Below are 23,758 nucleotides of genomic sequence, written 5' to 3' on the forward strand. Positions count from 1 at the left end.
CTATACTTCCCCCTCTTCCATTCTGCTGTTAGCTCCAGTAGTTGCAAAAAAATTAAACAAGACCAAAACCATGTGGTTTTGAAATCTATGGGTATTGCCAAATTTAAGATGTTTGGACACCTGCAGGATGTGCAGATCTCCTCAGCATAGCCCACTTCAAAACAAGCCATCACTAGGCACATATTCCCTCCCACTTCATGAACTCTTCTCTGGAATTTTCACAAAGTTCACATTCATGCTGCTTGTACTGACAGTTGAAAGGAAATCACTGAAGCAGAGCATCTCGTTCCTTTCAGTGCCATGGCATGGACACTTATCTTGCCATTGTACCTGGAAGGTGAAGACAAATTCTGGAAGGCCTTAACTTTTGAAGTATTTCAAATATTTCAGAAACTAGGATAATAAGCCTTAGGATTTTCAGATCACAATGACCCTTCTCTTTTGACAAACCTTCCTTAAGGAACAGTTAAATCACATCATAAGAATAATTACGTTGCAATAGTGTTACTTCATAACCAGACAGAGTAAAAACAAATTTCATGAAACAAAGCATTAAAAAAGGTAAGCACATCCTCTGTCAGCAGACCATGCTTAACCCCTGCATATGGGCTCTACTTACCACAGTTGTGCTCACTTTAAAAAGCTAGCATCGGTTTATATTATACATAGGTGCCCTGAATAGCAAAACCTGGAATATATATGTATGATAAGAACAGTAGATATGGAGATAGACAAGAACTGCAATACTGCAATATCTGGAGTGCAAATTCATTCTAGGTGATATAATTCAGGGGAAATTGGGGAAAAGGAAAAGAAACCAGCATTTAAGGATATTGTTTTATTAATTCTTCTCTGTAGTAACTGTGCATAACAAAAGCCAGTTGGACTTTGCTGTAGATGAAAGTGATAATGGTTATGATAAGCTTTCCAGTCAGGTAAGTTAGACAACGGGTTCTCAGCATCACTGAGCACAATAATGTGTCTAAAACTTAAACGTGCTGTCATTTTCTGCAGCAAAGCAAACAGCTCTTAGGTGAGAGAAGTGGTAGCAAGACTCTTGGTTGATCTTATTCCAGGGTCATTCCTCCAGTCTCTTCTCTAGAACCAGTGTATATCATCAGATAAAAAACTAAAACACATCTTAAGGATCAATGAGTTTAACAGAAAGCGTTTGCTGAAAAATTCTTTCCTACACTTCGAATCTAATGGGACATTAAATATAAAGGATGCTATGAAAACACCAAATGAATATTTCTAACCTTCCTGTTTTAATAAATATGTATTTACCTGCCAGTTAAACACATTCTCAGGTGCAGCTGGGAAATGAGAAATAGCTCTTTCCACTTAAAAAATGCTGTATTTTGTACATCTCTCCCTGGGGAGGCCTCTGCTGTGTCTGCTGTGATTACGGGGTGACTGTCAGAGTAAGAGTTCATGGTGTCAGTCAGAATATTTTGAGAAAAGAGTGAGTCTGGTTGAGGTGAGAGTTCAAGCTATCAGACAATATTCTGAAAGATGCTGTCATTCATTGCAGAAATACATCACAGATGTAGCATCTTCAAAATGGACTATGTGGGGAATCAGTGGGGGTGTTTGTTTTGAGAAAAAAAAGCTTATTTGTGTCTATTCAATACCAGAGAGAATCTAAAATGATCCTTTAGATTATTCACTATATTTTAAAAACCTTCATACTAAAACCTCAGTAAACAGTTTTCCCTTGATTTTTCTTTTTAGCTACCAAGGGAAAACACAAGCACTTGTTTCATGAAACCAGGTTTACAACAGACTCCTTGGGATGTAGTATTTTCATCATCCATTCCAAAGCAAAAGTTTAAAAGCAACAAATTAAGAAATCTTTTTCTTTTAACCCTTGGGAGAGAAGGAGACGTTACAGGAGGATCACTGAAATAACTCAATATGAAAAAAAGAGGAAGTATAAACCTCCTTACTGAATAAATGACATGCAAGCCTTCAAGATCCGTAATAAACCAATTAATTTGATCACAACAGTAAAAAATACAGCTCCAAAGTTTTCACGGGGGAAAAATTCAGATATAATGTTTTATAGATGCACATATGCACATATACACATAAAACAATGGGAGAACTACAGAAAAGCATGTATGAAACCTCTCCTCTCCCCTGGGCATTCCTCTCCCTCCCAAGCTGTCTTTTTCCAGAGGATGTCATCTGCTTTGGGAAAAGCTCACAGACTCCTCAGTGTGTGATTTGCTATAATTTCTTCTGCTGTTTCAAGTCATGAACCTTAGGCAGAAAGACAGAAAAGCCTATTAATTGTTTCAACAGTCTCTGGAGAACTTTCCATGTGGAAAGTGGTAAGAACTGTCTGGTTCTCTTTCCTTAAACTGCCAATTAGGACAAGTCTCTGCAAGCAATTACGCTGCGCTGTGTGGATTTCAGGAAAGCTCAAATTGAGATGCCTCAAAATGGCTATTTTATTCTTGCAGAGAATGGAAAAATTGATTCGCTCTGGAGTATACTGATGATCTTTTCGTTTGCCTAAAGCCATCATGGAACGCGCCTGCATTTCCACATTGTAGGTCAATTGCTAATAGGAGCTCAGTGAAGTATAAAAGCAAAGAGATGAAAAATCATAAAAAAGAAAAGAGACAAAGTGTTTGTTGCCTATCATTAAGTAAATGAGGCACTCTGCCAATATACTTAGTCATCCTGTTACTCCACAAATCAGTGGCAGTGTCAATGATCAAATAACTGTTCAGTTTGTAAAATGAAAGCACTCCTGTGGGAACTGCAAACACATTAGAGGGAACAAGGAGCCAGAAAATAAAATAAAATCATTATTGTTGCTAAGGGTATTATGGAGTCTAAATTATCAGAGACAAGCAAAGGAGCCACAATCTGTGCATGAATATGCTTTCCTGATAATTGAATTTGGGGGGCATAACTACCATATATCACTCTGAAGGTACGTAGTGGAGCTCTATGTCCATTTTCATTAGTACTTCCCTTTTTATTTTTGTCACAGTAATTAAGTAGAAAAATACAGTAAACTTGAAAACTATTTTTTTGTTTGTCAGTTATTATTATAAAGGACCCTTTCCAAAGCTGAATGCCCCTAGGGATTAAGATTACATTAGGCTAAAACTCAACAAAAGACTAATTAATCTAGATAAGACTTACTTACATTTTTCAGAAGAACTGAAAAGCTTTTAGTCAATTAACTCCTTTTAGCGTGTGGGAAGATGGCTGGGGGTAAAAATTAGGGGAAACTAAGAAGCTGTATTCACAGCCTAACAGAAGTTACAATGGTACAGAAATCACAGGGTAAAATGCATCTGTTACTCTCTGGATGGAGTGCGGTCAATGTGCTCCATGATACTCCCCATACAAAAATCCACACCTGTTAAGGGGGATGGAATGGAGGGTGGAGTGGAGATGCTGCAGCCTCCCTCCATGGAAATCCCTGCAGGGAAGGGAACATAGCAGTACTTTGCAGTTGATAAGACCACATAGCACCTGTAACCTAGGGAGATAAAAGAAGGTGTCCTGCTGCCGAGCGAAAAACTTTGGCGAAATCTCTCTCTTCAGATGAATTTGGTTCATTAAAGCCTAATAGTAATATTAATGCACACCTCCATCTCAAAGTTACCTGCCTCCAAGGTACGACCACACCCCACTGGGCATGCGCTCTGTATTTTTTTGGTTGTATCTTTAGAAGTAAAAGGATTTTAAACCAACTAGAAACAAAAGTATTTATGACTAAAGTCACTCAAGCTCCACTTAAACAGAAAGAAATAGTATAAAAGTAAGTTGAGAATGGGGGGAAAATCAGGGAAGACTCCATTGTAAGTGCTGGGATCAGTCAACAGTCTGAACCTGTCTTCTCCTCCTGTAGGGACACCTATTGGGTAAGAACCATAGTCTACACATGCTGAATGTTGCTATTGGGATTAGAGCTTGTTTGTATATTGCTTTAAATACGTTTTTGCAGTCAGGTAATTGCACTGGCAATCTTCGAATCTTAAACTGACACAATTTGTGTCAATAAAGAGTCTTATTCCATAAACTGCTAGAGTCAGTCCTTTACAGGCATCAGCAGTTGCTGGCAGTGGGTGACACATTCAAATAAAGTGGGAAGAGCCACTGAGGGGTCTCCCTTACGCTGCCCTAAAAAGAGCAGTCAAATCACTCTCCACTCCAGTGGGATTGTTCAGTGAAGGGTTCCCATAATGAGATGCTGACAAACTGGTCGGGCACAAGGGTCTCGGCTTACCTGGGGCACTGACAGACAAATAAATCATTAATAGTCAAGGAAATCTCCCCTTTTCATGTGACTTAGTGTTTCTTATGGTTTTCTTTGTTCCTCTATGAAGCATCAACACAGGAGACTAAAGGAAACAATGAAAAGATTTCCAGCACAAAATGAAAAAGAAAAAAAAAGTACCATAATAAAGCCCCGCAAAGAACCTAAGGAATATCAAGACTGTATACTTGGTATTTTAAATGGATTCACTTTCCTGCCATTGACATCAGTGTTACTGAAGTGTCTCCAGAATATTTCATCACACACTTCAGTTTTAACTAGAATTTGCACTGTATTGGTATTGTTCAGCACTGTGACCCAAAGACTATTGAGATATTGAATATTAGAGACATAAACGACAACATGAAAGTTAAATCAGGGCAGCAAGCATGACAAAGCAACTGAATTAACAAGAGAATCAGGAAAGGTCTGTTAGGAAAGCCTTAGAAAGGGTCTATCTGCTAAGAGTAGTGAAACAATAGACCATGAAACAGAACTATGTTTAATAACCAAAGATCAATGAAAATCAAAGATTATTATTCCTCTCTGTATGATCAGACTCAATGTAATATATGTATCAGGAAAAAAAGAAAATATTTTTATATTCTACTTGGAAAATTACAGGATCCCTTAGAAGTCATACTACCTGACAGAGGAAGGCTCTGAAATCTTGATTATCTTTCTGCAATTTCTGAAGAGAGCAGAAAGAGTTCCCAGGGACTTTCTGTTCCCTGACTGCAGTGCTTTGTTCTCAGAAATTATTCCACCTGGTAGGCCACCACTAAGTTCTTTACATCTTAGTGTTGGGACAAGAGAAAAGCATTAACTCGTTACTCTTCTCTTAAACGGAAAGGTAAAAATACAGGAGGTAAAGATATACAGTTAAATAAATAAACTAGAGAAAAATAAAACAGTGTTAACAGAAGTTATCTTAACAGGAAGGTGAAGTTGAGAAGGAATTGCCCTTGCACCTCACCATTCTTGTTTCCACAGTACAAGTATGTACTGTGTATTCAAAATGGTCTGAGAACCACTAAAATTAGTATTCCAAACATTGTAACTAATATAATTAAAAAGGAAACACTTTAAGACAAAAGTGACACATCTCATGGGAAGCAAGCTGCTTATAATAAGGGACTATGCTGAACATGATGTCACCATAAACTACTGTGCTCCCATTCCATGTACTGATGTCCATGTTGATTTCCTCATGATGTCTGTGATACAAGTATTTGCAGCAGCAGGTCTTGCTTCTTCAGTATTGTCCTGTCCCTTCAATCTTGTCTTCCTTCCTACAGAGCCAATACATTTCCCTGTATTAACTGATGCTGCCCCATCTATGGGGGGTTTCTACCCAGGTAAGAATTCCTGACAGAATAAAGCATTGGTTATTTAAAAAGTCTGCCTTTGTTGATTATGTGATGTGTTATAAGTGGTCTTCTCCATCCTATCACATAAAGATTCATAATACTACTATTTTGGAGAAAACAAAAGCAAGCCTTTTCACTGTAATCCAAAAAACTTTCTCCTGGAACAGCCTGATGAAACTCCAAAAGGTTAATTTGTAAGTAACTGGAGTAAGCAGAAAAGTCTGGCAAGGAACCCAAAATATGTCCTTGCCTGATAAGAGACGACTGATAACCTAGATGTTTGCTTTAGAAAATAATTACTCATTATCTGCAAGTGTCTGGATGGTAAGGAGCTTGAAACTCTTCTCATACTACTCTTTGAAGCAGTTGCACTGACCTTGTGTCTAAATTAGTCCCTTTTATGTTTTCAGTTTCCTTATCTAATAATTTACATAATGGAGCTCTTGCTCCCATGAGAGTCAAATTTCTCTAGGTCAGAATTAACAAAATCAATGCAGTTGCTTGTCTAAGGAACAAAGACTGAGACAGCATCTAGCTATCTCAAGAGATCAGGCCAATGACCCATAAACCCCATTCACATGGGTATTGTACCTGTATATTGGGGATCAAAGGCGAGGACATGGAGTTGTCTAACTAGAGAGCCTTCTTATTCCCTGCTGAGTATGATCAAAAATGGAACTGAAAGGAAAGGAGCTAGAAAGAATTAGCCAAGGAATGCTATAGTCTCAGGAGACTGACATCGACTTAAACAGAACAGCACTTGCTCCTCATGTTACAGAGTCAAAGGACAGGTAAGGAGGAGGATCAGTAGAACTGCTTCCTTGGACTTTCAGAGGCAAAACTTAGGGCTGTTTAGGAGATTGGTTCACAGAGTCCCTTGGGAGACAGCTCTGAAGGGCAAAGAAGTCCAGGAAGGTTGGACATTCTTCAAGAAGAAAGTCTTAAAAACACAGGAACAGGTAATCCCCAAGCATTGAAAGATGATCCAGTGGGGAAGACCACCAGCCTGGCTGAACAGAGAGCTCTGGCTGGAGCTCAGGAAAAAGTAACTGAGACAGAAGGTTGGGTGCACAGATGGGACTAACCAAGGCCTGGAGCAGGTGTGCTACCTGTTCTAACGTAACCCATGATGTTGTCAGTAGAAACACAGTAGATCTTGTTTCCTGGTTTTAAAAGATAGGTATTACCTATAGAAGTTATTATAGTATTTTAAAACAAAACAGGATCACAAGAATGAAGAAATCATTTTTAAGGGTTTCACAAAACTAAGGAAATTCTACCTGTGGTGACAACACTGTTATCAACTGCATGTAATAGAAAAGATAATATTGTAGGACAGAGGCAATGGGCAATGACTGAAACACGGAGTTCTGCAGAACAGCAGGAATTGCTTTTTCACTGTGAGGGTGACTGAGCACTGGCACAGGTTGCCAGTGGAGGTTGTGGAGTCTCCCCTCTTCGAGACATTGAGAAAACCATCCGGACATGGTCCTAAGCAACTGGGTCTAGGTGGCCTCGCTTAAGGAGGGGGTTGGATCAGGTCACCTCCAGAGGTCCCTGCCAACCTCAGTTCTTTCATGATTCTATGAGTTCACAGCAACAGGTATGGTAGTGTTGTGGTAATGCCTCTGGCAAATAAACTGACATCAGCCTAAATTCAGCTGCCAGATACATACATACAGGCATAATAATATCCCAATAATGTCCCAATATTTCCTTTCTGCCTGAGTGGTTAATTTTGTTCAGAAGGGACATAACCTTGGATTCTTGACATTGTTAACTCTAGGACATTTTGCATATAAGTTTTTACATGCTCAGGAGGTTTAATGCATTAATAGTCTATTGACCAAGGTGAAAACTAGAAAGAACTTTTATTCCCACCATCCGAGGAAAAATACCGATGCCAGACTACATATAAAAATAGCATCTTTTACAGAATGATTCTTGTCAAGGTATTGAAATAAATAATGATATGAGGTTGTAGAAAGAACTTCTGGTTTGAAGGGTTGTAGTGGGAGAGATTTCTTAATAAGCAGGCAGCTGTCTTCAGAATATAGCTGAGTCAGCAAATCCCCTATTTTTTGTTTTATTTGTGCATTTTTGCACAAATTTGGTTAAATCCAAATTAAGTTGCAAAGATAACTAACAGAGCTCCCAATGAAAAGTCACCACGTAACGGGAAGTAAAGAATTTCCACTGCTTCCAAAGGCAATGTCTGAAACTTTATTTGTTTAGGGAAAACTCCAGCTAAGACTGATGAGGAATGTATTTTCCCAAGATTTTTATTTCCTATTTCTAAGCAGCTTTAAAATGCAAGTTCATATTAAGTATAACTAGAAAAAGTCTATGTTTTGAAGAAAATATCTCAGGGTGGCAATGAAAGGAAGTAAAGCCAAAACCAACAGCCATTCTTTTCACATGTTGCTCCTTCTGCCTTGCAGGATGTTTAGGATACAGTGAAATTACCATGATTATGATTTGATATGATAAATATTTTGGGAAGCAATGACTTCCCTCAAACAGAAAACCACTGAGTCCCAGGTACAGACTGAGATTAACTCAGTTGATTAGAGGATGATGCTAGTATCACCAAGGTCATGGATTTGATCCCCATTTGGGTTAGTCATTTAAGAGTTGGACTCTATGATCCTTGTGGGTCCCTTCCAATTCAGAATATTCTGTGATTCTGAAACCTCAAGTATCAGCTGAGTTTTGCAGAAGGTGGTAGGTGCATGCAGGTACTGTGCTGACAAACTGACCCACAGGTTGTCAGGTGGCACTGTACTTTGAGTGTGTGTTACTAGCCGCCTTCAACCCCATCAGGATACGGACATGCAGTGACCTGGTGCTGGTTTCACAGGTCACTGTGCAAGGCAGCAGTTAGACCTTAAACTAAGTGGTACCCTGGCAGTGATGTGGTAAACTTTAATTTGTCCAGTCTTCCCCAAAGGCTTACATATTTGACTGTCTCCATAGATATTATTACAGAACAGCACTTCCATTTTGCATAGATGCAACAAGTAAGAACCTGAATAAAAGAAGAGATCTCTGTAAGCATACGCATGTAATTTTCCATGACAGACATGGTTCTTCTCCTTCAGATTCCAATACCAGTGTCGTCCTTGTGTAACGACATTTCGATGCAGAACAGTGAGATGAACCAATGTCCATGCTCATCTGGAACAGCCCCTTCCAAAATGAGTTCTGCTTTGTATATAAACTGTCAATCTTCTTCAGAACCAGAATATACAGTAAAGTAAACATACACAGATGTGATCTACGCCTGGTTAAATTTTCACACTGAAAATATTCTTCCTCATACCTCAAAATCAGTATCCTGTTTTATTGATAAACTTTCATTTGGACCTGTTAATATGCTTGTCACCAAGATGCTCCTTCTCTGATTCATTATAGATTCTCTTTGTTCTAATAATAATTGCATGGACCAAGTATTCTACTAGTCATTTAAAAAAATCCCCAAGTTTTACTTTGCAGATGGGTAACATATAGCAAGGTCTTAGTCCAAATGTTTCATTTTGACACAGAAAAATTGTATGCAAATATACGTATGTGACATTTTTCCTTTTATGTTAGTATTTGGCTTTATAAGGAATTCCTGCAACTGAAGCAGTGCTAAAAATGTCCTACAGATTATGTTTCACTATGTGCATGTGTTGATTTCGTGTGTATGTATCACTGAGAAACTATATTTCCTGAAATAATGAAAACTTTTAGCCTCTCTGAGCTACTAATCCTTAAAGCTACATACTACTACTTTCTTTTTGCGTTCAAAATTCTCGAAAGTAGTCTAAGGGATTTAGACACATATTGTCTGTTAATTCTAGTGGCAGACATATATCTAAATCCCCTACACAACTTTTTATTTTTAAAAAATTATTCAGGCTTCCTTTTATCAGCTCACTTTCCCTCTGTAATAGCATTGGTTAAGCACTGCCTGTGTTAAAAATGTTACCTCTTGGTCACCCAAGAGGATTAAATAGCTTTGTACCAGAGGAACCAAAAGGGTGAAACAGCTAGGAAAGAATTATGCAAGTATATCAACTGTGCTGTATTTTTTTTCAGAAGAGACTGTATCTTCAGTAGTGTGTGAGCATATCTGGTGCACTGTGTGCCTCAAATAGTCTCAGATTCTCCTGGCATTAAAATAATGCTAATTAGAAAAAGCCCACAGCTGCTATTGCTATTAATATTAATTGCAACAGTATTTATTTTCATGCAGTTTGTTCTTCTTCTCTCTTTCAGTCCATCATAAAGTTCTTCTTGAAAGATTTCAAGTAAAAAAAAAAAAAAAGAAATTTTTTTCCATTCTTTATACAATTAGGGTTTCTTGGAGGAACTAAAAAAATTAAAATCTCTCTTAGGAATAACCTCTTCTTTTAATAATTTTCTATCTTTTATTTCAGTTATTTTATATCTAGACTGCAGCAGTGGAAAGGAGAGGTCAAAAGGTGGAAACATCAGTGCTTATGTAATCCCCAAAGAGGATTACTCCCCTCACAAAAATGGCTAGTATGACATGTGAAATTAAGGATATTCATTCTGTGTCTGCACATCCCTTGTAATAGAATTGGTGAATCTTTAGAAAAATAGAGCAATATGAGAACAACTGAGCTTTTCCCATGGTATCAGCACAGACAGTATTAAAGTTCAAAACAGTTTTTCTAAGCCACCACTCGCCAAAGAGTTCTGCAGAGCCTTCCTTCCTCTCCCTATACACTTCTGCCAACTAAAGGATGACAGTTATACAGCTTTATTAGAAATGGGAGAAGGGGCACCACTTGGGTTTTAGCACTTCTATTAAGTCCTGGAAAATATGCGTGCATTGTTTTCTCACTTGGACCAGGGCTACACCCATTCCCAGACGAAGACATTTATTGTGTTTCTGTCCAGGATTACACAATCTGATGTGGTCTACAAGATGAGAATAATAAAAGGATAATGATTTTCAGGCACAGTATTTACATAGCACTTCACAGGACAAAAATCAATGGACAGATACTTTGTTAAATCATTTCACATGCCATTGAATGCAACAGTTAAAAACATAAGTTTGGTGGAACACAATTCTAAAAATATCCAAAATCACATGCCTCTGAAGATTCAGTGAATGTGCTAACCCAACTTCCCATAGAACTTCATGGGAAAAAAACCCCAATTTCTTGGTGTCAGCATTCACATTTCAAAATGAATGCCTAATTACATTGGTATTCATATATCACATGCCCAACTGCTTAAACCCCGACAGGATACCTTATGCAACATAACTTTGATAACTGCATTTCCACATACACGAGTGTTTTCATAGTAAATGAGAAAAATTCCTGCTGAGAGTTAAATCAATGCATTATAGTTACACCACAGGATTAGATAGTTAGTACTTTCATCCAATTAAACCAGTTTACCATCAGGAAAGTAATGAAGGAATTGCCCTAAAAAGTAAACCAAGCTCAATGTTATCTTGAATTTTACTCATCTGTTCTAAATTTAGAAGTATTTTCTTACTGCAAATAACACATGAGAGAAAAATGGATCCTTTGAATATAATTGAAAAGTAGGATTAGCTGAAACAGAGTGGCTTGATTGAGCATTTCCTTGCTCATTGTACATATTTAACCATATTGCTGATGTATTTTATTGTCTTACTTTTAAAAAAAGTAGATGGAAAGATTATTTGTGTTGGTGTCACAATATTTATATCTTGCTCTGCTGTGCCCTGGTTTCTCCTAAGAGACAGAATGTCAACCAGCTTCTGCAGTGACAAAACAATATGGTTTCATTTGATTGCCACTGGTAGCATTTTTGGCTCATTTTTCATGGCTCTGTCATCCAGATTCATAAAGAACTGCTTCTCCTCATTTGGGTATTGGTTTTCAGTGGCAATTTTTCATACTTGACTTGACCAACGTGATCTTCGCTGCTGTATGCTGACATTTGCTATGAAACAACTACCTAAGACTTAAAATATCTCAAATTTTACTGCAGATAGTTCTGTGAAAATAGAAGGTTATTCCTCTACCAGAGGCATTTAGATACATTATATCACCAATCTGCTGTCATCTGTAGGGTTGCTTCTGAATTGAAACAGAAATACATATTGGGTTAATATTCCTACCTTCCAACTCCCAGCAGCCAAATTCTGTAGTGCCCCTGCTGCCCCCTCCAGCGTATCTGGATTTGAGCACTCAGAAAGAAGTGTGAGGTAGGGTTTGACTATTGAAGGGTGCCACAGCATCTGGATTCCTTTGGGTGGTTCTGCACAGTCTGGGAGAGGTCCTACACCATCCCACTGTTGGAAAATACAAATCAGATTGTCAGTAAGGAACAGTGAAACATACTTGAGAATTGCCTCAGCTGAAGTTATAACATCTATTTCTGCACATGTGAAGGCATCTGTCAATAAACAGCTGTTCTCAATTTTTGCACATCATGTGACTTCATAGAGAAACCAAATTTCCTACTCAACATTCCTTATAGATAAGCTATAACATTGGCAGAAGCCATAACATTTTAGCTAGTAGACATAACAAAATCACTTTTCACTGCATTTATTTTTTGGGGTGGGAACAGAAGCCCAGTGAACGTATCTTAAGAGGCAAATCTAGAACTTGCATGGGAAGAAGAGATTCTCCCTTTTTGCATCCTGCTTAGTTCTCTGCAATCTCTCTCTTCTCACGAGGGGAAAAACAACACAAAATGCTCCTATGGAAAACCAAATCATTCGAGGCCATGAGCCCTCCATCTCATGAAGGTACAAGTGTGAAAAGTCTTTCTCAATTGTACAATATCTTCTGGCTTCTCACAGAGTGAGTGCAGGAGATTTTCAACCAGCCAGCAATACAGTCTGAGACTTCAAAGCAATTGGTAGACTCTTCCTCTCATCACACACAGAGTTTTGACAGGAAAACAACCCAAGTCTGATATTCAAGATGTGCAATATTAAAACCTGGATAACAAGTAGGTTATTGCACAAAACCCTGTCTTGCCAGGAAGAAAAACTTTACTCCAGAAGAACAAGGATTCACCTCTTCAGTGGAACACACAACACTTGAACCTAAGCATGACACATCTTAACAGAAAATGCACGGACTTTTTTTTTCCCTTTTAAACAAAAGTAAGATGTGGAATGTACTTTCAATATGATTTTAAATGGGATTTCTATCTACATATTTATTGTATATTTTGTTGCGCTTTGTACAGACAAGGGGATTTAAATAATTCACGGCCCTACTGCCACTGTTAGGAACAAACCTCAATTTTTTTTATAAAATATCTTGTCTAACACCTCTGACATGTCCAGAGTGCATCATACAATAAAAAGTAAACCTTATAATGGCATGGGTTACAGCTTATTGTGACTATGTAGATAAAAAAATCTGTATCATAACATTAAACATATACTACACATACAAAGATAAAGTCAAATGAACTCCTTGTTTAGATCTGCAACAATTTAACTAGGAATGAGTCAAATAGCACAATAATACTTTCACTGGGAAAGACCTAGAATCCCTTGTTTTGAGGAAGTATCAGTCATCATTTTATTTAAGATAACTTTAAAAATATACACATGGTTCAAGGCACAATAATACCTAATAACAACTAAAACAATTTTAATAAGGTTTTGTGAGATTACTACCATTGAGAATGAAAACCACTATTTTTTTCTGAATTAAAGCAGAACAAACACCAAAGTGGAAAGCTAGTGGGACCACTTAATACACATGAGCAGTTACTGAAAATCAGAAAGCTGCTCAGGTATGAAACTCACTACACTGGATGAATGTTGCCATAGTTTAAAGAACTGGCATAGCAATACCCGGTGATGGTTGAGAAACTAGAGGACAAATGCCTTCTGGAGAAACAATGCTTTTAAATGACACTATTATAGGGCTGTGCCTTTGAAATTTTTAGTACAATTCCTTTAAACCAATAGGTTGTTTTCATTGCGTGTGACTCAGTTCTCCTTTTTCCTCCTTATAAATCATCAGCCTTGCCAGAAATGAGTTCTCTTCAGCTCATAAAAAATACATTAAAGCCTGCTTCTTATTTTAACACTCAGAATTCAATCACTTGCACTGTCAGATTTTTTTTGAAAACAAATGAGAAATATATCTTACAGGTCAAATCTGACCTCAAACCAGGTTTAGGCTTGGTACCTTAGTAAGTCCACTAATGAAAAGACTTGCGATGTCCAAGGGCACCAATTCAGGTCTTCACTCGTTACATTACTATTTGCACGAATTATGGACTCATTATGCAACTGAAGAATGTTTGCACAGGTTATTTACTATATTATTTCAAGGACAAAGTACATAAAGTGCAGATCTACCCAATACCTTTTTTTGCGCCTATGTGGGTGTATATTTTGTTTTTAAGCTCACATATTTACACTTTTATAAGCCCAAGGACTACTTAAAATCAGCTGATCTAAACAGAGCTGTATATATATGTTCATGCTGAGCTGCTACATATACAGCACTAGAAATGATCTAGCAGATAAATTAATATTTAATGTTGTTTTGCCATTCTACCCAGTAATGAGAAAACATTAAAAAAAACAAGTGAGACAAATTATCACATTTCCCCGCCCTTCTTGCAACTCACTTTTAGTATGATTGCATTAATTTATCACCAGCTGTGAGGGAAGACCTTTTTCTCAAGACACTGTGATGCCTCAGGGTCTGTGTAATAATGATGAAAATCTTCGGTACCACACGCATGTGCAGTGAAAGCACAGGAAATTCAGTGACAATGGAAGATGTCCAGCACTGTTCTTCAGATGTGGTGTGTGTGTCCAGAGCAGCTGAGTAGCATGCACAGAGAGGGTGTCACTGCCAACCATGCTGTGCTGGTTTTGGCTGGGGTAGAATTAATTATCTTCACAGTAGTTGGTATGGGAGTATGTTTTGGATTTGGGCTGGAAACAGTGTTGATTACTCAGGGATGTTTAAGTAACTGCTGAATAATGCTGACACAGCATCAAGGCTTTTTCTGCTCCTCACCCCGCTCCATCAGTGAGGAGGCTGGGGGTGCACAAAAGACTGGGAGGGGACACAGTCAGGACAGGTGATTCCAACTGACCAAAGGGATATTCCATACCATATGATGTCATGCTCAGAATATAAACTGGGGGAAGAAGGAAGGGAGGACATTTGGAATGATGGCCTTCGTCCTCCCAAATCACCATTACATGTGATGGAGCCCTGCTTTCCTGGGGATGGCGGAACATGTGCCTGCCTGTGGGAAGTGATGAATTAACTCCTTCCTTTGCTTTGCTTGTGTGTGTGCCTTTTGCTTTCCTCATTAAACTTCCTTTATATCTCAATCCACAAGTTTTCTCAGTTTTACCCTTCTGATCCTCTCCCCCATCACACTGGGGTAGAGTAAGCGAGTGGTTCCATGGGCTTAGTTGCCGGCTGGGATTAAACCATGACACCTGCATAACATACCTGCTGCGCCTATGGCAGCCTCTTCACTGAAGGGCTCAATGGCTTCTGGCACCTTCTGTGTAGCTGAGACAAGTGCCTGCAGCTGTACCTCCCAACTGTTGCAGGGCATGTAGAGCTGAGACAGGTCAGAAAAAAGCTATTGCAAAGGAGGATTTCATTTTCACCTTCATCCATTTTTTTTGTATTTTATAAATATAAACATCGGTTGCCTGAGCAAAAAAAAAGTTTTCCTCAAACTGTATTAGACTCTATCTGAAATAGTGGTTAAGGCATGGCAGTAGTTGCTTTGCAGTTCACATTGCTCAATATTAATGAACTGAGGCAGTGTGCTGAACAACTACTCAGTAAATTACTGGAACAGTTACTGTATCATTGTAGACCAACAGGAATGATCAGTAAGGTCTATCTGAGACAGACTGGGGCTGTGGTAGGAGAATGAGAACAACTACATGCAATTACTCTTCGTAGCTTATGCTAAAGAGAAAAAAAGTAATAAAAAAATATTCCTTCCAGGCTTCCCTCCTTCAGCTGAAATTACACACATATATTGTTGTTGAAGCTGACAAACTGTTTGTTACGTGGGTGAGATACAAATCTCTCATTTCCTGAGACTGGTGCAAAGAAAGGATGAAAGTCAAGAAAAATAAAAAGGTAAATACCAAGATCTTTTAAGAACAACAGACTTCTGAGTACTTTAATAAAAGTATCAAAGTTTTCATATTACTAAGGAACTTTGAGAGGAGAAAAAGATAACTCATTGAGATGCTCTCCTGTGCTACAGAACAGACTATCTACCACTACCTTTCTCATTTTAATGAAAGCAAATCTATATTTATAGTGCAATTGTACTGAATACCAGGGAAGGCTTCACCTCTGTAAGAGAAGGACACTCAAAATTTTACTTTTTATACTAACAATCTCCAGTTGGTGGGGTTTACTATTATAAAGGTATTACAGGACAATAGGTTTTCCTGTGATATCAAAACAACAGTATTTAATTTTAATGTGTTAAAAATGAATACTCCCTTTCCCCAATCTGTGCAAAATACCACTATTAAAAAAAAGAACGTCTAAGAAAAAAATAAAAATCCAGCAAGGTCTAAAGCCATCCAGACCTCTCTCCAATGACTCTAGACATTTGAGATAGTGTGGTAATGCTTTAGCTATGCTCTTTGTACCAGCAGTGACAAAATTCATATCAGCAATTAAAGGGTGCTTGTTAAAACCATTTTTGAAATGCCAAAGACTTTAGAGGACACTTTTATCTCACGCTGCATGTCTTAGTGGCTGTGACAGTCTATGCCAGGTGTCCCTAGACAGGTCAATCCAATAACCTCTTTTGGAAACCAAGAAATCCACTGGCCAATGCCATCAAGAGCAGAAATCGAAAATTTAGCAACAGAAATTCATCAAAATCACAGAACTTGCTTTCAGGGATGAGAGAATCCATGCACCTTATACAAAGGAAGTCGGAATGCCACTATTTACATCAAGTCAAACTTCAATTTTGACATCTAGACCTAAATAAAGATGGTGAATAAAAGGGAAGGTGTCAGCTGACACAGAGACTAGAGGAGTATCGTGGGAGAGGGCAGAACTGACTGCATAAATAATGGCACCCTCTCCAGTTTGATGCAACAGTGTTTACTATTATGGGAAAGGTGGTTGGAATGCTTTCAAAACATTTCAATGTATTGAATCATTATTACTAATCTCAGATACTAATAAATCTGAATTCTACTTTAGATTATATATTATATTCTTAAAATAATTGTCAATGCCTTTACTTAACTTTTTGATGTTATTACGCTCAGCTGAGGAAAAAAAAATAATTTGTGCATTTTGCCTTTGCTTAAAACCAGATCCCTCCCAAATAAAGGCAGATGAAGTTCAAAACAGTCCTTAGCATGTCACTACATCCTCTCCTCCTAATACCTCTCCTCTCCATTGGAAGCTGATGCTGACTGGCTTTGCAGTATATTCCACAAAATGACAAATACAAATTATATTTAATAACCCTGTAATTTTGACTTTGAAAACAAATTGGTCATACATGATATTGAGAGGCTGACAGAGTATATGTGAAGATGCTGTGTGGGCAAGCAAGAAGGCAGAACTTATGTCAAGAAGCTCTGTAAAGAGCTGCTCAAGATAGTTGATTCTTGCTACTCAACACTCGGCATAACATCTTGCGCAAGACAAGGAAGCAACAAGCAGAAATAGTACTCTTTCTGAGCAAGAGCATACTGGCAACACAGCCTTTCATCTCTAATCTCATTCAGATTATTAGTTAAACCCAAGAGTCACCACCATTTCTCTGTTTCTGTGCTTATTAGTTTGGTATGGCTTGGTAGGAGCACTGAAGTAGACTTGGTAAAATAGTGGTCTCATCACATGAAAAGACATATCTGACAGGTTTATTTTTTATTCTTTTTGAAATACTATTGCCTTAAACCTGCTATTTCATCTAGATAGAAGAATTTATAGGCCATTTAGCAAGCATGCTAAAGAAGTGTGCCAGTCAATTCATAATGATATATAACTTGAAATGTTGCTGTTATACCTTAAGGCTTCTGGCAGAAGGTGAAAAAGAAGGTCAGGTTTATTTCAAAAGTGTCACTTCCAATCAAAAAACAGACTTCGGGCTAGATTCTGGTTTGACAAAAATGACACAGATGGGGAACTTAAGAGGAGCATGAAGCCAAAAAGTCAGCCTTTATTTTCTTAGGTAACAAAGGAAAAGAAATGAAATAGTGCCACACATATATATAACGGGTGGTATAGCAAGAAATAAAAGAAGGATTAATGACAAGTTCCTGGTTTTTTTACTGAAATTGGACCACATGCCTTATTTTCCCTAACTGGTTTTTGCCATAATTCTTGTTTCTAGTACAGCTTGAAGAATAAACCTGTTGGTAAGCAGCGAGCATACCAACAGCAGGAACAAAATTTTCAGCAGTGGAAAAATCAGTTTCCATCTGATTTTTCAATACAAGGCAGAAAGGTTGATGTCTACAAGGTCCCAGTCGGAAATGAAGACCTCTACAGCTGGAGAGCTTATTGGGGTGAGGCTTCAGTAACAGCTGATCACAGGTAAGCAGCAGAGAGAACCTAATCAACAACATCTACAGCTGAGAATTACAGTCCTAGAGGTCTGAAACAGAAATAAAGTCAGGTGAGTCTCACTTAATTTTTCTGAGGCCTTTACAGAAGTTTTGCTTTCTGTTTTTCCATAATTAAAACCAATGCTATATCCAGCTTATATTACAAATCTTTAAAAGGTTTGGGTCTCTTCTAGGATTCAATTTATGTGACAAAGCAGATGACTCAGGAACCTGTCTGAGCTCTGTTAAACCATTGAAGAGAGGAATGACTGCAGGCTCTTTTAACACCACTCACCTTTATTGTGAAATGAGGAGAACACTTGTTTCCTGTGATCCTAAGGGAACTCCTTAAGTAAAGTAATTTGAAAGGTGTCATTAGACTTAACTGTGATTTGAACAAAGACACATCTCTTACTAGATTTCAAGATGTAGGGAAATTGCCATTAGTATAGACAACCAATGTCATTAATGAAAAATAAATTCCAGTTTGTTCTTGAAAGGCCTTTGAAAGAAGCCACATTTTATACTACCGCTCAGTTCTGTTCTTCTCTTCAAGTGACTTACCCGTGACTGAAACACAACCTAGAAAAATTGAGATAATTGTTTCCTAAATCCTAAAGCAAAGAAATTAACATTTACCTTCATTATATAGAAAGCCACTGAGAAAGCGACTTAAATGTCAAGTTTCTCCTGTTTTATGTTTTAAGAAACACACTCCCTAGCTGTATAAGGAATTTTCTTTTAAGTATGGAAAATTGCAGCTTCATCCACATCCTTTGTCTAAATTGATACATCTGGCATTATTATTCATGTTCATCATTATTCAGTAGTTTTGCTACTAGTAGTGTTGGACACTTTTATCTAAAAATTAAAAGAAACACCCATAAATGCATAAATGAAAGGAGTTCAAGAAAATACACACTTGAGAAACTAAGCAATAGCAATAATGTAATAAGAAAATATCAAAATTTCATTTACTAAAATCTGAACATTTCCCCCCCCCCCCAGCTTTGTAAACCTTATCTTCTGAGGAAGACAGAAACAGCAATTTTGTTATTAAAAAACCCCACACACTGCCAAAAAAGGAGCAATACCTCTGCCCTTAACACATACTTTCTGGGGATATAAAATGTAGCAACCACAGACTGGATACTACTCCCCTGTACTGAGGTCTCACAGCTCAGAGGTGTATCTGTGCCCTGACCTTTGCCTGACAGAAAGCTAAAACTCTCAAATATTAAAAGAATCACACAGGTAAATGACTGAAGTTTTAATTCAGGGCTGAACTCCATTTCGTGTATCTACAAGTGACAATAATAATGAGCCCAAGGAAATATTTGGTTCTTTGTTTGTGAAGAACTTTTTGAAAAGGTATCTAGGTTTGTATTGTCTAGTGTGAATGATCTATTAAAAGAAGCCTGAAGCTCAGTGCCCTCTCTTCATGGGCATCTGCGTAACTGATTACTATAATATCTTTCTCATCTTTCATTTCTTTGAAGTTTCCTTCCATAGGTTCCAAATCCATGGTGGTGTGCAGCGCCTCCAGTGTTTCAGATGTTGTAAATCATTGCATTCTATGAAGATTCCATAGGCATTCCTTCATTATTTACATGTAAAACACTGTCCATCATGAGCATGATCATCAGAACTATAAGATATTTCAGAGTGCAAAAGCTTAGCTGCTGAGACACTTAAAGGAATGAGCACTCTAAAAATAGCATCCCAAGGAGAGCACGAGATCTGTTCTGAGGGACAGAATAAGCAGCAGGTAACAGCTTAAGCATTGCAACTGAAAAGAGATTATGAAAGGCATTACTTGGAAACATTTAAAAGTCTTGAAGAAAAACAATGAGATTACTGTAAAAAAAATAGGTACATGTGCAATACACAGGGCTGCAGTCAGCACATAGGGAGAAAATGTATTGTGAAAGGACATGGGAAAATAATCCTCCTGCAGAAGGTTTTGATGAGCTTAGTGTAGATGGGTGAAATCTAACTAAACTGAGGAAATCAATATGATGACCCTGTTTGTTAGGGACTATTGCCTGGGAAAAAAAAAATCCCCAAAACCACCCAAGAATACTGATTTTTCTTGACACACAGAGAAATAGTTAACAGGGTATTCCTGCCTGCAACACAGTACAGAAGAAGATAATGATGTGGGTTTCCAGTTATTCCTACTTTACAGTAGTGTGAGTCTACAGGTAGTCCTGAAAAACCTCAAGACAGTGACAGAGCCAAAGAAGCAGAAAAAACATTTTTTTTTACACAATTGGACAAGATGGCTTCCATAAAAAAAGCCTCTGAATATACCCTTACCACAGTTTGAGTTGGTCTATGCTATTAATATAAATGCACGGTTACTTGAAAAATATTGTTTTGCTGTTCCACTTTTGATGGTAACCTGGGAGAGCTGTTTTTAGCACGGTGATCTCACTGCTATTGTTTTTAGTGGCATTCTTGTTAACTCGATAATATATTAACTTGATAATATACTTCAAAACATTTGGTATGGTCAATAACAGTCAAGGATCATGGGGTGAAAATAACCTGCATAAGGCTCACAAGGCCTCCTTAAAATTTCTAAACTAAATAATATTCACATGTGAGAACTTGTATATGGCAAGATGACATAAGCTGTCCAGATTTAAAAGAAATTACATGAAAGAAGAAAAATCATTAGAAAAACTATTTCTGATATTTGCAAGGCAAAGCAGTCCTTTGCACCACAAAATCCGTTCCGGAATTGATATCCCTGCCACAGAAAAGCCTAGTAATCATAAACCTGAAAATATGTGCATAGTTTTACTTCTCTTTGGATTTTAAAATTTATATAAAACTCTTCAACTAGGGAAACACAAACAGCTCTGAAGAGACCTTTACCATGCTGTGTGCTGATAATGACCACTCATAGAAACAGATAAAAGATATCTAAGAGCAGGCAGAAGAATGTACATTGCAAAGGTAATCAGTCAAAAGAGCTTAGTTCTTTGGCCTGGAGAAGGAGAAAGATCTTTTAGAGGGATCCTTTAAAGTAAAGAGAAGCCTGACAGGAACACTGAAACAGTCAGTTGCACAGTTAAAAGTATGAATCCAAGATCCAAAAGTCACAGAAGAAATATAAAAGGAAGACTTAAAAAAGACTTTGCATAGTGTGTGTGCACATGCGTTCATAAACAGAGCATCAAAGACCAAGACAAGTTGTAGTGTGACTCATTCATATCCAGACATGCTATTTTTTGTTCCTGCACCTTGAATAACTGCAAGCATAGTGTGTGAGAACTGTTAATTCAGGAACAGGGATGATGACTGCTTTATGGAGTAAAATTAGTTTGCTTTGGCATTTTTAATCTCACTGCATACTAATATAGGAATCCAAATAAAAGGCCATAATAAATTCAAGTTATCTGATGACTGAAGTGTTTAACTAGAAGAGTAGGGGAAATTAAAGTCTTACTAGTCAGGAGTGCTGCACTTTCCAGTAACCAAATTTTAGCTTATTAATGTTCCTATAACTTTTCCACATTAACACAATTTGGCTTTATGAACTCATGAATATTTTCAGTACCAGTTTACATAATTTATTCAAATACCCAGTGCACCTAATTGCTTACTCAAATACATATTTTCTTTGAGCAATCTGAAACAGAAATAAATTAAAATGCAAAAAAGTGACTAAGTGTAGGAAGAGATGGAAAATTACCTGCTGCCAGTATAGGCCATCTAGAAAAGCTCATAGAGCAGTAGCCATTCTTATTGCTGTTTAGTGTGTGTACTGATACAACAATGTCTTTCTCTGCAATATAACTGTCAGCATTTCCCAAATTCTAAGTTCTTAATGGGAAAAAATGGAGATAAATACACTCTGAAAATCAACCCACCCAAAATAATAACCTACAGCACCTCAAATAACTTGAGGAAACTATCAAGACTACTTTTGAATCTTTGTTTGGTAACAATATTAAATATCTCAAAATATATGCTTTTTTAACATTCACTCATATTGCTTGATTCAGTTCTGTACAGTTTTCTTCCAACACAAAGAGGCACAGTACAAGACTAACTTGGAAGCATATAAGTATAAAAATATAAGCCTGATGTTTGCTTCCATCAAGGCCTTTCTACACACATGGGGCTATGTGGAAGTACAGTGTAAAGTATATGCAGATTACACTTTTCATAATAAATGGCTTCCTTTAATAGTGCATTTACAGTATGTATGGCATTCAAAGCATACTCATGACTACAGTTTCCAGGTGCACCACACAATGTACAACTTTGTCAGGCAAACATATTTCATTACTCCAGAGCCATATTCCACTTTAAGCTCTCAGCTAATTAACAAAGTCAACAGTTTGGTATATTATGCATCATGCACTTTATTTCTAATACAGTGCATTAATTATTTATATTTTAAATGATGGGCACTGTAACTACTCACAACACAGCTGCAAGTAACTTTCATTACCTGATCTTGTGATTTCTTTTTCTTCTTCTTCTTCCCCCAGCACCCTGAACTCTCTGTGTCTTTTCCATTGGCATCACCACAGAGTAATCCATCAAGTTCATCTGTTCCCATCTGCTGTCCCTGAGATGTTTCTGCAGCTAGCCTGTATGAGAGGTTCCTCAAAATGCACACACAGTTTTCAACGGTCTGAAAAGTATGACAAAAAGAAAAATACAGAAAACAAAACCAGAAAAAAGTTAAAATCCTTCCCTTGTTCACTTTGTATACAAAGCAGAAGGAATTTCATCTATCTTTGCACATACATTTTCCCAGCACAATTCTGAGCGCTCCCCAGTTTAAGATATTTAGAAAATTTTATGGTAGCAAATCAGTAGTCTGGACAATATTTTTCTGGGAGTTTTTTAATTGTCATTCTAAATTTCACAGTGGAGTCCCATGTGAAAAAGATGTTGAGGTAAAAAGCGATCTAGAGAATCTGAACACTCAGAATGTCAGCAAACTCCCACCTCAATGAATAGAAAATGCTACAAACAGAAAATGGTAATAGGTTCCGTGTTTAGTTTCGTACTTTTAAAGCCAGAAATAACCTTTTTTTCCTGGCATAAATTCTATGTAAATTACTAGAAAAATGGGATCTGAGTTCCATTTCACAAGTACCTGTAGCAAGAACAGATGACGTTTCTCGAGTCCAAGAAGTAAAACTAGAAATTTGAGAGTCTTGCTACTATTACTGCTTCTAGCAGATGGATACCTTGTGTGCAGCCTTTCCCTTTCATCCATTCTTCCCCCTAATAGGTTGTGCCTTCTATAGAAGATGCAAGCAGGAATCCATAAATGGATGAGAACCAGTGGAAGAAAATTCACTTATAATTCAAAATAATTTCTGCAAGTCTAAAAGAAGTTCAGTTTAGACTTGAAACCTACTCATTTAGTTGGTTCAATTTGGGTTTGATTATCCCTAATAAGAAGGATATGAGCTTAATTTTCTGGAGGCAGGGAAAGTATGGTTGAAAAAGCCATTCTCCATCTATTTATATTTATTTCAACTGTTTCTAAGGCTC

At 37.5% G+C, this 23,758-nt stretch overlaps 1 protein-coding gene across 2 annotated transcripts in view; it reads right to left on the reverse strand.

Moving 5' to 3' along the window:
- The window catches only part of CTNND2 (catenin delta 2), a 244,047-nt gene that overhangs the window by 68,380 nt on the left and 151,909 nt on the right, over window positions 1-23,758 (reverse strand). For both annotated transcript variants that reach the window (XM_029958914.1, XM_029958913.1), the window contains 2 exons: window positions 22,698-22,883; window positions 11,789-11,962 (listed from right to left, as the gene is read on the reverse strand). In XM_029958914.1, the coding sequence (XP_029814774.1) occupies window positions 11,789-11,962; window positions 22,698-22,883 (360 nt within the window). The remainder of the gene's footprint in view (window positions 1-11,788; window positions 11,963-22,697; window positions 22,884-23,758) is intronic.

This window comes from Manacus vitellinus, unplaced genomic scaffold (assembly GCF_001715985.3).
Source record: "Manacus vitellinus isolate BGI_N305 unplaced genomic scaffold, ASM171598v3 scaffold_17_pilon, whole genome shotgun sequence".
Classification (NCBI taxonomy): Eukaryota; Metazoa; Chordata; class Aves; order Passeriformes; family Pipridae; genus Manacus; species Manacus vitellinus.